A 16,582-nucleotide genomic window follows, 5' to 3' on the forward strand; every position below is an offset into this window, starting at 1 on the left:
ACAGCTATCTTCATTCTACATGCATTATTTTATATAATACTAAGAACTGAAATAAACCTAAAGTTTGTGTCATTTTGAACATGTGAAGACGACTGTACAATTCAATAAACAGATTTGTTACGAATGCCAATCTTTTATATCTAAACGTCGAATGCGGAATAGAACAATGGAGGTCGGAAGATACGGTGGGTTACCGTGAACATCAATCGCGAATCAATCAACGCCACAATGGTATTGCATTGTTGCTTTCACTACGTCTCATCACCTCTTAAGAGCTATTCGTCTAGAGTTCAAAGCACATTAATTATGTAGTAACAGCTGTAAGGAATTATTAACCTACTCTATACGATAGAATCATGAGTTATTGAGCATGATGTATCGATTTAAAACGATCAAATGTAATGTGACATTGTCTATACTAATATTATAAAGAGATAAGATTAGTACATTTGTATGTATTAAAATAACTCAAAAACTACTGAGCCGATTTGAAAAATTCTTCCGGCAATAAATAGCTACGTTATCAGTGAGTAAAATAAGCTATTTTTTTAATTACACTCAGACGAAATCGCGAACCCCAACTAGTATAGGTATAAGACGGTTGGCTTGAATAATATACAGACGTTTTGTAAACGAGAAATTAGGTCTTATACACCTGAGTATAGATGAGTTGTCCATCGTTATTAAAGTTCAATGAATAATCTACTACATCCTGTTAAATTGTTAATTACGTTCGACCAAGAACAAAACGGATTTCTTGTACTTCTTCTCATAGTTGACATTTAAACGACCTTTAAGTGAACAACGCCTGGGAAATAAGCAAATACCAATTGAAGGATGACACAATATTTGTTTTTATGAACTTAAAACGTGAATATAATATGCAAGGTTTATTTTATATTAGTTAATCTTTTAAGTTCACACTTCATTTTAAGTGTTTATATTACTTGGTAAGTTAGATATTAACAACAAGCATGCGTTCAACAGCTTTACGTAATTTTCTTTTTCGAGAACACTGACATAATAGAAGTCATCCTCTTTTTGACAACAGAATCAGCATTTTTTCTGCAAGAGACTTTTCAGTCTTTCCCTAATAATATAAATCATAATTTTCTGTGATATGAAATATAAGTGGCTACAAATTATGTAGCGACGTTCAAATGTAAAGCGCAAATAAACGTTCTAAATTGAAAAGGATACGACGAGTGTCGAAGGACGGTAGCGTCTTGAAGTTATCCTCGACACAGAATCCGATACTATCGCATAAGCGGTATTCTCACTAACGATCAAATCGTCCTTTTTAAATGCGTATGCAAATATTTAAATGTGAGTTAAATTTCGTGAATATTGCTCGTTTATGTATAATATATTTTTAGAATTTCTTACATCATTTAGAAAAACATACTCATAAAAGTCATTTACTATTACGAGTGCTAGAGTTAAATGTGTAATTTGTATATGGTCAAAATTGTATATTATACAGGCAAGGACAATACCGTAGTACATAAACATTCTAGCATGATAGCTGTTGATTGCGACTTCTTCGGTGTGAAATAAAAAATATAGCCCATGTTATTCACTGATAACGTAGGTTTTTAATGGTGAAATTTTTTTTGAAATCGGCGTTGTAATTTTTACGTGTATCGAATACATACAAAAATCCAAAAGGTTTCCTCTTTATAATATTAGTATAGATATAGATTAAAAAAATCAGATGGAATGCAACAGAACTATAGTCAGTCCAACGCCTAAGTCGAGAATTTGGCTTTAGAAAATTAGTGTGATAGTGACAATTTCTTTGACCAGTTTAGATGTTTATGGACGTATAAGGAGAGTTGTCGGTTTTGCAGTCTTATACAATTACTGTCGCATACCTAAAGATACATTTAAAGGTACAGATTGGTCATAGAGCCAAAGTATGAAGTAATTTATTAATCATCAATATTACTCATACGCAGGTGGGCATTGCTATTTCAAAGGCAATTCGGTAAAGACCTTTAAATTAGACATTGATTGATTTGATAATTGTACAGATTGCAAATTATTTTTGATGCAACTAATTTAGGTTTTGTTGAAATTCTTTATTTGTTAATTAGAAATGTATTGATGTAAAATTGAAATCGGTAATTGATTAGAAAGGATATATAATATTAATGTAAAAACACTATACAAACATTTAACATTCTGTATTATAAAAAAAATACAGAAATTGTTTTACGAAGGGGAACGTATAATTCTGGTGATTACCTAAAAAGTAGGTTAACAGATTAACACTCGAAAAATTCGTTCACCTTGAACTTTATGGTACTGACAATGAGAAAAACGATAATCTCCGTTCGGCAACCCTTCACTTTGTACGTAATGAATGAAGCGGAGATGACACCATTCCTAACAAAACGCAATTACAAACGACTGCTTGTGTTTTACAAAATAAACGATGCGTGGTGTGCATAGCCTTCCTAACACAATGCAAATTTTATACCACATTATTCTACCAAGGAATATATTTATTACATGTTAAATATCCTAACACAGTCGATCTTTACAAACGTTTGTACTTGTGAACTGAAAAGCTATGTAAAGTGACTCTAGGATATTATAAAAGCTTTATTTGTGTATGCATTGACACATAACCTTTTTCCATTAGTTAAGAAAGCTCGGTGACAGATGCACGTACATCAAACTATAAGGAAACCGGTAGTGGTCTTATCCTAAATTAGGATTACGCCTTAACAAACCAAGCCAAGGAGGATTAGTACACAAATCTTTGAATTTCTTTGCAGATGTTTTCTTTCTCTATACCAAGACAACAGTAACATATCCAATTGATCAATAACCAGACACAAGTGACCACAATTAATTGTACAATATCAACAATTGTATAATTATGGTCACTTGGTTTGGCATAGTGATCCAATTGTAATTGCGGGGTGATATGGCGGAAGGCTTGTTGCAGCCGCGGCGCACTTCCGCGCATTGTGGCCTCAGAGCACACTTGCGACACACTTTGTTCCCACAACTGCATTACAAAGATATCGTAATAATAAAACGAGCCAAAGAAAAGCGTCACCGTGGAACTGTAGACCACTGTTAGTCTTTTTTAGATTTTTTAAAAAGCTTTTAGCTGCAATTGGAAAAATAATTTTTACGCAAAATCATTCATTATGATGAAATTGTCGGGATTTTACAATTTTAAGGACCTGTTCCACCAAATTGTAGATTGCCTGATAACAATCCAACGTTTAAAATATGTGATGGAATTATCGGATGTTCTTCCCTTATCTGACAGTGACACATTAAAGCTATCTGAGCCTCTGTCAGCCAGTGGTGGTCCAGGCCCTAAGTTTAATAATAAAAAATAAGCCATGTATTGAAAAATCGTCCCAAATATTTGATTTATCAGCAGGTTTGGATGGAAATAATAAAAAAAATCCACTTCGACATTTTATTTACAATATATTAATATTCTCTTTTTATTTTGTTTTACTTGATTTTTCCACATCAGGTTACAATCGGGCACTGACCACATAAACCATTCAAAGACAACACTCAAAACGATTTGAATACATTAGACCTCACTTTTTAAGTAGACGGGGAACTACAATTAATTACATTTATTAGCATAACGCCTTTGGCGGAAGGAGATCAACTGCGCAGTAATCTCATTAACAATATGGCTTAAGTAAATGTTAAAACTAAACTAAAATCTAGTCTAGAACATAATTAATATAAACCTATTGCACAGTAAAACACATACAAATAATTTAAACAAACTAAAAACATGAAATACACACAAAAGTTGACCGAAGTGAAGCTACGAAGCTACGTACATACAGTCGGTAAGAAAACTTTTTTGTGATTTTATATTTTTTGTTAACGACTGTATTTAGAGCTAACTCCACACCGTTCAACTAAGAAAGGATACAGACCAGTTAACGCCTTACAGGACGACATTTAACAAAGTTACGGACATGCAATATTTTCGCTACTATATTGAGAAAATCAGCCAAGTATGTATCTTCATAATCATTATTAACAATAAAATATCAAAATAAGTATAAAAAGTAGGCAATCAAATTAATTTTATAACGGCTGCATAATTTTATGATCAGAAAAATTCAGGCGTCCCAAAAAAAAAAACCGAATGCAACTGATATCGTGACGCCTGAGGGTAGCACGAAAATACGCGAAAAAGTACTCCTATCGAAAAAACTTGTGTGATATGTCGGTGTATCTTCTATTCGATAGGCATAAATCTGATACAATTATGTCAATAACGTTACAAATACTTACTCGCAAATGTTCGTGCTAGGCCTCCAACAACAACACAACTGTTTTGTGAATGAGAATTAAAAACATATTATGTTAATACAAGTGTTGTTTTCTGTGGTTATATGCTTATATCGATAATTCCTACGTAAATTATCGTAAGCCACAATTTTGCTATTCACACTTTGAGAAATTTAATTTCTATTAGTTTATATTATTTATTTATATGTATTATTATTGGCATATTTAAAAAGTGTAGATTTTGGATATCTATCGTATAATTATGTTTATTGTAATTAATAATATTTGAATTTATAGTTTTGTCCTACAAAATTTGCGTTTCATACATACAATTATTTACGTAGGAGCCACTGATATTCTTTTTGGCAATAAACAATGACAATGATTAGAAGATACGACTTGGATAATAAGTAAACTAGTAGCTCTTAAATACTAACAATTTACATTGAAAATTTAATTAAAATTCTATAGTAATCTTAAAAGTGAGGTCCGCAAGACATAAAAATTGCAGAATATTTTATAAACGCACTATTTTTTTCAATAAAAGTTGTACTTAAACATTTTTGAAAGTGTTAAATATATAGAATTTGTTTTATTAAAAAGGATTCTTGTTTTAATTAGTGTTCACTAAAATTTAATTCACGCAAACATCCCAACAGTCAGTTTCTTTATAAACTATTAAGTAATTTTAAGCCCAAATAGGTAACGATCATCATGTTCCAAGGAAAAATGTTTCTAGGAACAAACCAAACACTTTTAAGAAAATCTGGGATTTTACATATTTATATTAGTTATATGTTGAAAGCTATTTTTCAAATTATTTAAAGGTACTACTATAAAACAACTCATTTCTGAATTATTATTTGAATTCTAAATTTGCTGAGAAATTGAGAAATATATCATAACATTTATATTGACAATTGTATTTTGACTTTTCAATCCAGATTTTCATATTTTAAATTTCATAAGTGTTTAATTACTAAGCAATCAGAAAACATTAAATTTTTGAATATAAAGTAGACTTGCAAATGGACCGGTTAGTTCTTTATACAAATTACAATATTTATTGTTTAATAAAAATACAGAATTCCCTAATTCATTAAAATCTGACGGCATTATTATAATTTTAAATACAAATAGCAAAACACGTTAAAATTAAATTATATTAGAAACTAAAAATCTTTCGTTGTTTAGTGCGGACATATTAGACATGGATGATAATATTTTTGTGATCATTCTGAATATTCTCAGATGTGATACTAAAATACAATAACATTTGTGATGTAACAGTATTAATATAAAATACGTATTTTAAAATTTTCCTTTGTATTAACCCATATTAACATAAACAACAAAATTATTTCATGCATCATGCACCTGATAGATTTTTAAAAATATTACAATAAAAATCTTTAAAATAAGCATAATTATCTATTACATTTCTATCATAGTATAGAAGAAAGATAAATGTGATGTAATTCATATTGTGATGTTTAAAATAAATAAGTTCCTTACGTTATTGTGGTGCTACTGCGAAGAATAAAATGTCTTAATTCAATACACAATTAGTCTGTGAAAACAGCTTCTAGAAGCTTCTTCGGTGGGATTACTTGCTTCTGGTGAACTTCTTACTACGTATGATAAAATGCATTCACAGAAAAGAATCTCGAAAATCTCTTAGTTTAGTATACGTTGATTCAAACTTTATTGTTGCTTGGAATTTCACACAAACGTAAAATACTACTTTAGATAAGTTTTTTGCACTAATTTATGTATCTAATTGACTTAATTCGCAATGAGCCCACTTCAAAACATTTATGTTCGCAGATAATTACGAGCAACTATAAAGTTTGAATCGTATAATAGTCACAAAGCGATGTAACTATGTTCTAATAGTATGAAGTTAGGGTATGTTTGCGTGAAACTACCGGAATATAGATATTAAGTTTTTAACCGTAAGGACTATACACTATTTGTAATTGCAGTTTTTCTCTTTTTACAGAAAACATTATTTCTATTGGATTTCAGTTAAAAACCAAAACTATCGATTACACACCGTGTGACGTCATCACTTTCTTAGTCAAAGTAAAGATGTAAAGAATGTTCTAGACTGAATTTGTTTGTGATCGAGAGTTATCATGTTTATAAAGGTCACATTTTATTTCTTTAATGAAAGAGTTATTCCATCAAAAATATTAAGTTCTTTATCCTGTACTTCAATAAAATAATTAAAAGGAGTATCAATGAATCGTTTAAATTTCATTCTTTAGTATAACAAAATATTTATTTAATTTGAGATACTGAACAGTCTTAATTGAAAGATAGTAATTACAAGAAATATCTGTCCAAAATTTAGCATTTAATGATAGCCGACATGTTTGTTTCTTGTTCAAATATAATATTTTAGTTTTCCTTTATTGTCAAAAATTTAAAATTTTAAATACATTTCCGTTTCCGTATATTTATACAAGATAACAAAAATTTAGGAAGTAAAGATCTACGGAAATCAACCGCAATGTGTAATAAACCTTAATTAGAAAGAGAAGCAAAGACAAAAATACAAAAGTATGAGTGAGACTACTTGATTGAACATGAATAAGTTTTACCAAAATATTGACCGCTTAATAATCACTTACAAATTTTAACGAAAATTTTCGTGAACGACTGTACTTATACGATCATTTTTTTAAATATTTCCTCGTGTACATTTGAAAAACTCTTTAAAGACATCGATTACGGAAAATCAATCCTTTTATCATTCCAAAAGGGGAACTAAATGACACAAAGTTGTTTCAAAGCAGATGGCATGTTTCTGGAACATTCCATAGCTCTAACGCACTGAAATATTGACGAAGTAAAGTGCATTATCTGTGCGTTGTGATAGCGGTGAATTGTTGAACACAACGGCACAGCATGAAATGCTGTGGAACATTCTAGATCTTTTAGTATCACTGTGGGTCAGTGGGGAACATCACTATAGAACACTATGTATTAATGTGGAACACTGTGTATCAATATGGAGCACTGTGTATCAATAAGGAACACTGTAGACTAGTGTGAAACACTTTGTATCAATGTGGTACACTGTAGATTAGTGTGGAACACTGTGTATCAATGTAGAACACTATTGATTAGTGTGGAACACTGTGTATCAATATAGAACACTGTAGATTAGTGTGGAACACTGTGTATTAATGTGGAACACTGTGTATTCATGTGGAACACTGTGTATTAATGTGGAACACTGTAGATTAGTGTGGAACACTTTAGATGATTGCGGAACACATTCGGGAGAGTTCAGAGTTCACGTGAGGCGGCAAGAGGGCAGTCTGCCGCAAGAGGAGTGCCACCGCCTCTTGCATTGAGTGGATTCGCCGTCAGATAACTCCGCTGTCGACATCGTTCTTGACCCGTTGTCGCCAAGCTCTGAAATTGATACAAAAATAATGTAAAAAGTTGTATTTTAAACTTTCCTTATACAAAGATATCTTTTGCCTGTGACTTCGTCCACGCATAAATTAATAAAACCTTTGAGTAGCCTATGTGTTTTAGATTATGTTTTACATTAGTGGAAAACTTCATCGAGACAGTTTGAACTGATTAGGAGAACCTCAGTAACAAACATTCATCCCAATTTTCACATTTATCATATTCGTATTAGTAAGATTAAGTAAAAACATTTTATTTTATCATTAGACTATAAATCAACGAAACACTGGATATTTTCAGTTGGTTATGTGCTATGATATTGGTTCAGCTGTTTTATACAGAAAATAGACGAAGAACAATCTTTTTAAATGCGAGTTTCTTTATTTACTAACAAAAAATGAATATGTCTCCCAATAAAATAAGGTAATTTATCTGTATAATAGGCTACATTTTTTTATTATTTTTTTAATTCCACGTATACGAAGTCGCGAGCAAGAACTAGTAATATATAAAGATACATTGCAGACGTATGTTTGTACAATAATGCAGATATTTACATTTACCTCAATATCAAATGTCAACAGACAGATTAAAACTGTGTTTACTTGTACTCGTCACCGCTTCAAGTAGTTATGTCTATAGATTGTGTAGTGAGGAAAATATGAGCTATAATTAACATAGTACTGAGATACGATTAGCGAGTAATGCAATATAAATAATAAATGCATAGGCAAAATAAATAATAATTTAATGATAAATATTGTTAATTGAATGTGGATGGCTACAAAAGCAGGGGAAGACTGAAGAAAGTGTGGATGGATTGTGTAAAAGAGAAGCTTAAGAAGTCAGTGGATTCAGATATGGCTGATAGAGATGTATGAAGGAGCAGTACATACTGTGCCGACTATATGCCGTTTACAGATAAGGGCAAGTTGATGATGATTGTAAAGTGATCAAATGAACCTTCCGTATGTTTGTAATTTAGTTAGAAAAATTGTTAGTAAATAACATTTTATATTAATCTGCATTACCTAAAAAGAAATAACTTTTTTTAGGATCTCAATCTATACTAATATAATAAAGCGTAAACACACACTTCTTTGTTGCCTAAGATGTCAGCAATCACAGCATATTTTCGAATAACTCTTTTTTAAATAAAAGGCTCTACACTTACGTCACGCTTTAGGCTATATATATTTTAACGCCGGTAAACCTCGGGATTAATATTTTGGATAAAAACCCCTATGCGGGAAAGAGACCATAGGTTGTTGCCAACATCAAGGAAGCAAGTTTGCCATGGTTTAACATCATGTCATGTCATTTTGACATTTGCAATTGATAATTTGGCAAATGTAAACAATGAAAAGAATTTTTTATAATTTTATGCGGATGAAGTCACACGGCAACAGCTAGTCTTAATAGAAGTGTTAAGATTGTATTTTTTATAACCGCTATTAGTTAATATACGTCGTTTACTTAACTTATTTAATAAATATATTCAAATTAGCAAACACTTTAGCAAAATTGTATATTCATAAAATAAATTTAAATCATATAAAATTAATTCAATCACAACCTTTTTTAGCTTTAACTACGTCGCATTCGTATAGCGATTTTATAGCATTTAGTAAAGGAGTGTAATAATTCCGCTTTATTAGTTTGGTAGCATAATTAGTAAATAATTTATTTGTATTACATATTAAATTTAACGCTACCTAAACATAACCACTCCATGCAACAAACCTAACTGAGCGAGCAAACCCGGGCTCGCACTTGTCCCATAACTAGTATTTGCTCAGGCTCTGTAAATAAAATACATGTGTAGTTCTTTTAAAGATAAACTTTTAAATCATAACTTTTTAGTTACATTTTCATAGCTGTAAATATAGTTTGCATAGTAATAATTTGATCATCGACTACCATTGAATAAAACGCGAAAATATCCTTTCAGGTTTAAATAATTGTAAAACTCCCTAAATTTATGTAAATTAAGTATAAGCAAATATTAGTACAATTTTTTACTAACATTTGTGCTTATATTTCTAAGTTTAACTTTATACCGCGTTTATTTGTAAGGCTGATACAAGTTACGTATATATGAACACATGATATAAGTATGTATGCGTAAATTAGCGGCTGTTTATTATGAAACATAGTATCGTATTAATTACATGAACATGCAAATGAACCTGTTCTTGTCCCGCAATAGTCAATGATTTTGTTTGTAAACAATTACAAAAACATTACGTCGTAAAATAATCATATATAAGAGAGGTTTCTAATGAGTAAAAACTCATATAGTATTGTATTCCTTCTGGAATAAAAGGATATCTATACAAAAATCCCTCGTCCCACTCCTTGCTATACTAAAGCAATATAAATCAGGTTTTTCTCGATCGTTCAATTCAATAAATTTTTCTCTTTGGTCGCTTGAGTTTTTTGAATCTAGAAGGATTGTTGCAACTAGAAACACTCCAGAAAACAACAAGTGTATGCTTTCGGCTGCGACTTGGTCCGCGTGGAATTACAAAAAAAAAGTAGCTTATGTGTTCTAGACTATCCTCCACATGAATGCCAAATTATATCAAGGTCCGTTCAGCCGTTAAGGCTACAAGCATCCGTCCATCTGAACTTTCACATCTTACTAAAATTATAAATGCGAAAGTTTAGATGGATGGATGGATGGATGGATGGATGGATGGATGGATGGATGGATGGATGGATGGATGGATGGATGGATGTTTGTTAGCGTTTGTAGCCTAAACGGCTGAACCGATCTCTATGAAATTTGGCACAGGTTTAGGGCATAGTCTGGAAGAACACATAGGCTACTTTTTATCCCGGGAATAGTTACGGTTCCCGTGGGATTCATTAATTTAGTTTTTTAATGTTTACTCGAGCATTCTGAAATTTGGCACACATATAAAATAAAGTCTGGAGTACACATGGGATAAGCTTCATCCCCGAGAAATGTCCGGTTCCCGAGGGATACGTAACGTTTTGTAATTTATATAGTTTGTATGTTTCCTAATACTACGCGGACGAAGTCGCGGGCAACAGCTCGTTTATAATAGTGAGATGACTTACCATGCCTGAGGTCCCTCTCGGTGAAGAACTCCTGTGCGGAGGCGTAGTGCCTCTCCACCAGGTAAGGTATGACTGTAGAGTTGTGATGCTCGTCGGAGCGCCGCGAGCGCGGACTGACCAGCCGCTCGCCCGCCTCTAGAGCAGGCGTCGCTTGGATCCAACTGAAAGAAAATGAAAGAAAACTATTGGAATCGTATTCAATTTCACTAAAAAGAATCTAATAATTTCCTAAGAGTAAAAAAAAGCTTGTATAGTCTTTTGTTCGAAGTCCTACGAAGTGAGTTTTGCCACCTCTTTGTTATAAAAGCAAGGGTGACCAGCGTGGCCTTGTCACCTTAGGGTTGGCTCCGAGCCCCTCATTAGGGACTTATAGAACTGGTGATGAATTTTCATATTTAGGGGCTTTCAGGGTTAAATATGTACAAATCGTGACATCTAAATTTAAAATGTCAACAGTCTAAATGGCCTACAAAGGTCCGATTGATTCTTTGAATTTCAATGTTTACCCGTTACACACTCAAAATTCAACTGGCAAGTTGCGATTTACGCAATTCTTCAAAAGCTACGATTGACGCTCAAGGTAAATTGTCACAGTAAAAAATTGAACTGTACAACAACAATCAATTATCACGTTTTCTAATTCAAACAGTATTTTTCTTTAGTTTACAGAATCAGAGAATATTGCTTACGTCATAGAAATATTTTTTCAAAGGTATAAAAAATAATAATCGTAGCAAAAAATAGAGATTCTTTTTCACAGTGTTATGTGTGTTATGTGTTTGGGGAAATAGAAAAAATATCTGAATATTTTTTAATTTTGTAAAATATGACCTATTTCTAACGGTTCAAAGCAGGATTTAAGCTGTTCTAGTGACCAAACCTCAAATATATCTTAGAGAAAACAATTTAAACTTTGTAGATTATTGTAAACATGATTTATAATCACACAATGTCGAAGTTGAAACAATACACAAAAGATAAGACGTACGCGAGACCTTCGCCATTTTATTCCTACTCAAGTAGCTGTTACACACAAGAGCTATTTAAAATTGAAGCAATGATAACATTAAAATAAAATAGGTTAAGGTAAAACACATTCTATTATAATAACACTAACTTTTGCGTGCAATTCCGTCCGTAATTTAAAAAAAAAAACGATTCTTCTCTACATCTATGCCAAATTTCATCAAGATACGTTCAGCTGTTTAGGCTACAAACTCTAACAAACATTCATCCATCCAAACTTTCGCATTTACAATATTAGTAAAGTAATAGTAACAAGATAACATTGTTCCGTAACAATCAATTGCAATAAATTAAGAAAACATCCAGTTAGATTGTCATAAACATGAATTTAAAAAGCACAGGCAAGAGGTTTATAAGCCAAAATGCTTATAAAATTAGCCTGCAGAAGTAGCTATAGCTACCGGTAGTATCAAAACTGGCACCTGGCTGACTTTTACCTAGTTTCCTTATTGGCACGCCCTTGATATTGGTAAAGATTTTGGCTAAGTTTCAGATAAATGAATCACAATATTTGCTTTCGATAAATACGTTTTGTATGATTCTGAACGAGTTCTTTTATCGATAAAAAATCGTTTAAAACTAAATAGAAGACAAAAAAGTAACAATACGAATTTACTTGAATTAATTTCTCAGAATTTATTCGGAATGGTAGTTCAATCTACAAACGGAAGGTGTATTTGTGGTAGTTTTACTTTTTATCCAACGTTCCTACTAAAATTACAAATTATCTAGTAACTGGCTGCTAACTGATGTTAAAATATCACAATCAATTTAATCCGTTAATGCTAATATGAAATAAAAACACAAAAGTAAATAGACCATGTGTTCATCCAGACTGTTATACATCTACTAGCTGTTGCTCGCGACTTCACACCCATGAAATTAACATGTATTTAAAAACGTAGCCTATTTTACACAGATATAATTATTTCAATACATACAAAAATACAAATCTTTCTTCTTTATAATATTAGTATAGACTAAGATGGTTCCTTGTTTTAGGTTATTTTTATTGACTTACGCGTGTCGTCGTATCTGATGCACGTCGGGGCGCAGCTTGGGGTCGCGGCTGAGCATGTGTGTGAGCAGCGCGTGCAGCGCCGGCCCGAGGCAGCGCGGCGGCGGCGCGGGCTCCGCGCGCCCGATCGCCTCCAGTAAACGGAACACGTTGTCGCCCTCGAAAGGGTACCGACCAGTCGTCATGTTGTATCTACGCGATCATAAAAATGTCTTCTATTTTTGATTATTTTGTCTATGGTTTTCATTTTTTTTTGAATTACTGGAAAATTGATGCTTGACAGTATGTTATATGTTTTACTAGCTGTTGCCCGCGACTTATAGCCCACATATTATACAATACAATATTTTGGAGATACTTAGTAACCACCTATCCATCCAATATTTTGCATCCTTAATAAGTATGAAGAATAATTAAAATTTCAGGCTAGTGATGAACATTAAGGGAAATATAGACAATCATGACTTTTGGTATCAAACACCATTATTTTAAAACTAGTCCAATCTTTATGTATAACTTAAATACCTTGACCTATAAGTAATAAAATTATAACACATAAAATACTAGCAAAAACATTAAAATCAATGTTGTATTTAGGGCAACAGCCGCTATAAAATCTGTCCTTCAAGATATGACTCAGAAAATTACATATACAGTTTTAAATGCAAAACACCTTTTGTGTATTTCCACACAAAGCAAACAAATCAATAGGGGACATTGTAACAAATAAATGTGAATAAATTACATACAAAAACTAAATTTTCCATTATACTCATACTAACAATGTAACCCCGCTGCTCCAAATGTCTACTTTTGTTCCAGAAAATGTCTCAGCACCATTTGCAATCTCCGGAGGTTGAAATGCAGGGGATCCTTGGCCAGTGTAACATGTATCTTCGGGTGAAAACATGTCCAATGCCTGGAACAGAATTAAATATTGTACAATCAACATATGCAACAACAGCTTAGTTTATCTTAGTATCTTAGGTGCAGGACTGTACAGTCACATGCATAAAAATTAATATCTTTTCATTATAGATAAACAAGGTGAATAGACTTTTGGTTTTAAAAATATGCACACACTTAACCACTAATAACTTATATACAAGGTTGGTAGCACATAGACAGACATTCTAGATTCTGTAGCTTGATAAATATAAAAATATTTATGCAGCTGACTGTACTCCGACATATGGCTTTTTGATACACAAATAACCTTAGGTAAAACTTAATAGTAATATCAATAATCTATTAGCACCATTAAGCTATTGAAAACTTAGTGGTGCTGAATTATTGCAATTTTTGTAAAAACATTGTACATTCACATTACATTATAAGGGGAGGTAGCACATATTTTTTTACAATTACTTGACTACTAACAGTGTTAGAGGAAGAACAAATCAGTTCAATATCCCCTATGTCAAATAAAAACACATACATCCTACATCTTTGTCATCTACAATAATAAATTGACGACCGGCAGTATATATAATATGCATAATTTTTCTAGGCCATTTAGCTTTTTATCTTTACTTAGGTATTATTACTGTTGATTGTGAATAATAATTATGAGTCATACTCTATCAAGTAAAGCCAGTATGTAAACACTCTTCTGTGGAAATTATGTAGCTTAAGTAGATATAAACGGACTTTGACTTTATTTCTCTATATTTAAATAATCTACTATTCCTGCAGTAAAATTTTAAGTGTTTACTGCCTTATAAAAATACAGTACATCTATACCAATATGAAGAGGAAAAAATTGTATTTTTGTATATATTGAAATAACTTGAAACAACTGGGCCAATTTTAGAAATTCTTTCACCGTTAGAAAGGTAATTTATCTGTGTTTAACATAGGCTTCATTTTTTAATTTTATGAGGACAAAGTCGCAAGCAACAGCTAGTAATTTATAATTGAACAATGATGAGTCATACAAATAATTATAATGAAATAGTAACATACCTCTGCAACACCAAAATCTGTGATTTTAAGTATTTGATTGAGAGTTAACAACAAATTGCCTGGCTTAATGTCCTTGTGGACTACTCCTTGTCCATGGAGATATTCTAAACCATCAAGCAACTGTGTGAAATAGTCATGAGCCTGCCGCTGTGGAAACTTTTTGCCGGGACTTGATTCCAACATGTCCTACAAAATTAATGGTTATTTAAACATAGCTGTAAAATTTAATTTACATTTATTATACAATTTTTATTTCTTACCTGAAGCACTCCAACGCAGAATTCCATTACAAGATACATCTTTTGCTTTTCATCATTATACATTACATCAACTAGTTCTATCACATTTTTATGTCTAAGTATTCGCAGTAGCTGAATTTCTTTCTGCACATTCTGTTCACCATTTGGTATCCGTCGTAATTTCCTCTTTTTCAATATTTTAACTGCTCGTCTACATAAAGACTCTGAATCCAGCATTTCCTTTACTTTTCCATAAGAACCTTCGCCCAACACGTCACCCATTACATATTTTCCTACCATTTTACATTTTTTCTTTTTATTTCTGTATATTATATCTGCACTATCGACTCTATGGAAAAATAGGTTATTTTGGTCTAAATTAATATCTAAGTCATCGATCTGATCGTCGTCGAGCCATGTCACCGAGTGAGGTTCTGGGCTACCGTCTAGAAGAAAATTATCATCACTTTCCTGTGGCATGATAATATTTGACTCTTCCACTTCCACGTTCTCTGCATCTGGAAGACTTTCACTACTACTGATTTGTCTGCACATTCTTGGATCCATTATCTATCAAAACAATACATTTGGAAAACTCTCCAATAAGTCTATATTCGCTACAAGGCCCACCGCTGTGATAAACTAGGACAAGTATAAAGTTAATTTACACATTTCTCAAAATATATTTTTTCCATTCATGATGGAATAAAGATTTTTATAAAAATTATGCTTTTATTTGAAAAGACTGAAGGTAAATAAATTTATGAATCCATATGAGATGAAACATCGTAACGAGAGCACAGATATAACAAAGAACAAAGCACATAAGCAAAAATAAAAACACTTAAAACGTTTTTTCTTTGAAAACCAACGAATAGGATTGTTTTAATTGACTTTTATTTTATAGTAAAAGTGATTAACAAACGAGTTAATTAACATTTAGGTATTTATTGTAAAACAAAAGAATTTAATACTGTTGGACAATTAGAAATTATGGCAATATGTTTAATTAGTATTGGCAACTTTTGCTGTCAGAAGCTCAAATGTTCCCGCGTTATGACACCACAAGTCAGTGAATTTAAAATTATGGGAGGCAATAATGTACAGCCACGATAATGCACGACCCAATAATGCACGGCCCAATAATCCGTGTACAAACAAAGGATTTTAGTACATGAATTATCGGGCCGTGCATTATTGGGCTGTACATTATCGGGCCGTACATTATCGGTACAGGCCAATAATCCGTGTCCCATAAAAAGCATGTACACGAATTATTGGGTCGTGCATTATTGGGCCGTACATTATCGGGCCGTACAAATAATGTACGGCCCGATAATGCACGACCCAATAATTGGAAGCCAATATGGCGGCATGAGACCTGTCAGAATCCCAGTAGCCAATCACAACCGTGTAATTCTCTATGATTGTGCTTCGCTTACATCACTTGCCAATGGCTTTATTGGTCGAGTTCGGATTACGACATTGCGCAAATTTTGAATTTCGAAATGTATCAGGGTTCAAACGT

The 16,582-nt window shown here is 32.3% G+C and overlaps 1 protein-coding gene across 1 annotated transcript; it reads right to left on the bottom strand.

Moving 5' to 3' along the window:
- Positions 1–6,042: 6,042 nt before the first annotated feature.
- Positions 6,043–15,806, bottom strand: LOC106101785 (serine/threonine-protein kinase STK11). Its single transcript, XM_013281124.1, has 6 exons — positions 15,076–15,806; positions 14,816–15,001; positions 13,633–13,769; positions 12,854–13,042; positions 10,807–10,967; positions 6,043–7,716 (listed from the first exon to the last, which is right to left on the bottom strand). The coding sequence occupies exons 1-6, from the start codon at positions 15,619–15,621 to the stop codon at positions 7,595–7,597; spliced, it is 1,341 nt and encodes a 446-aa protein (XP_013136578.1). The 5' UTR covers positions 15,622–15,806; the 3' UTR covers positions 6,043–7,594.
- Positions 15,807–16,582: the final 776 nt, after the last annotated feature.

Source organism: Papilio polytes, unplaced genomic scaffold (assembly GCF_000836215.1).
Source record: "Papilio polytes unplaced genomic scaffold, Ppol_1.0 DF824303.1, whole genome shotgun sequence".
Classification (NCBI taxonomy): Eukaryota; Metazoa; Arthropoda; class Insecta; order Lepidoptera; family Papilionidae; genus Papilio; species Papilio polytes.

Bases quoted from the DNA above. Each gene is read 5' to 3' on its own strand.
- LOC106101785 (XM_013281124.1), bottom strand. From the start codon at position 15,621: ATGGATCCAAGAATGTGCAGACAAATCAGTAGTAGTGAAAGTCTTCCA. The intron at 15,002-15,075 runs GTAAGAAATAAA...TTAATTTTGTAG, and splicing joins TCTGCGTTGGAGTGCTTCAG to GACATGTTGGAATCAAGTCC. The intron at 13,770-14,815 runs GTATGTTACTAT...ATTCTGTTCCAG, and splicing joins CAGATTTTGGTGTTGCAGAG to GCATTGGACATGTTTTCACC.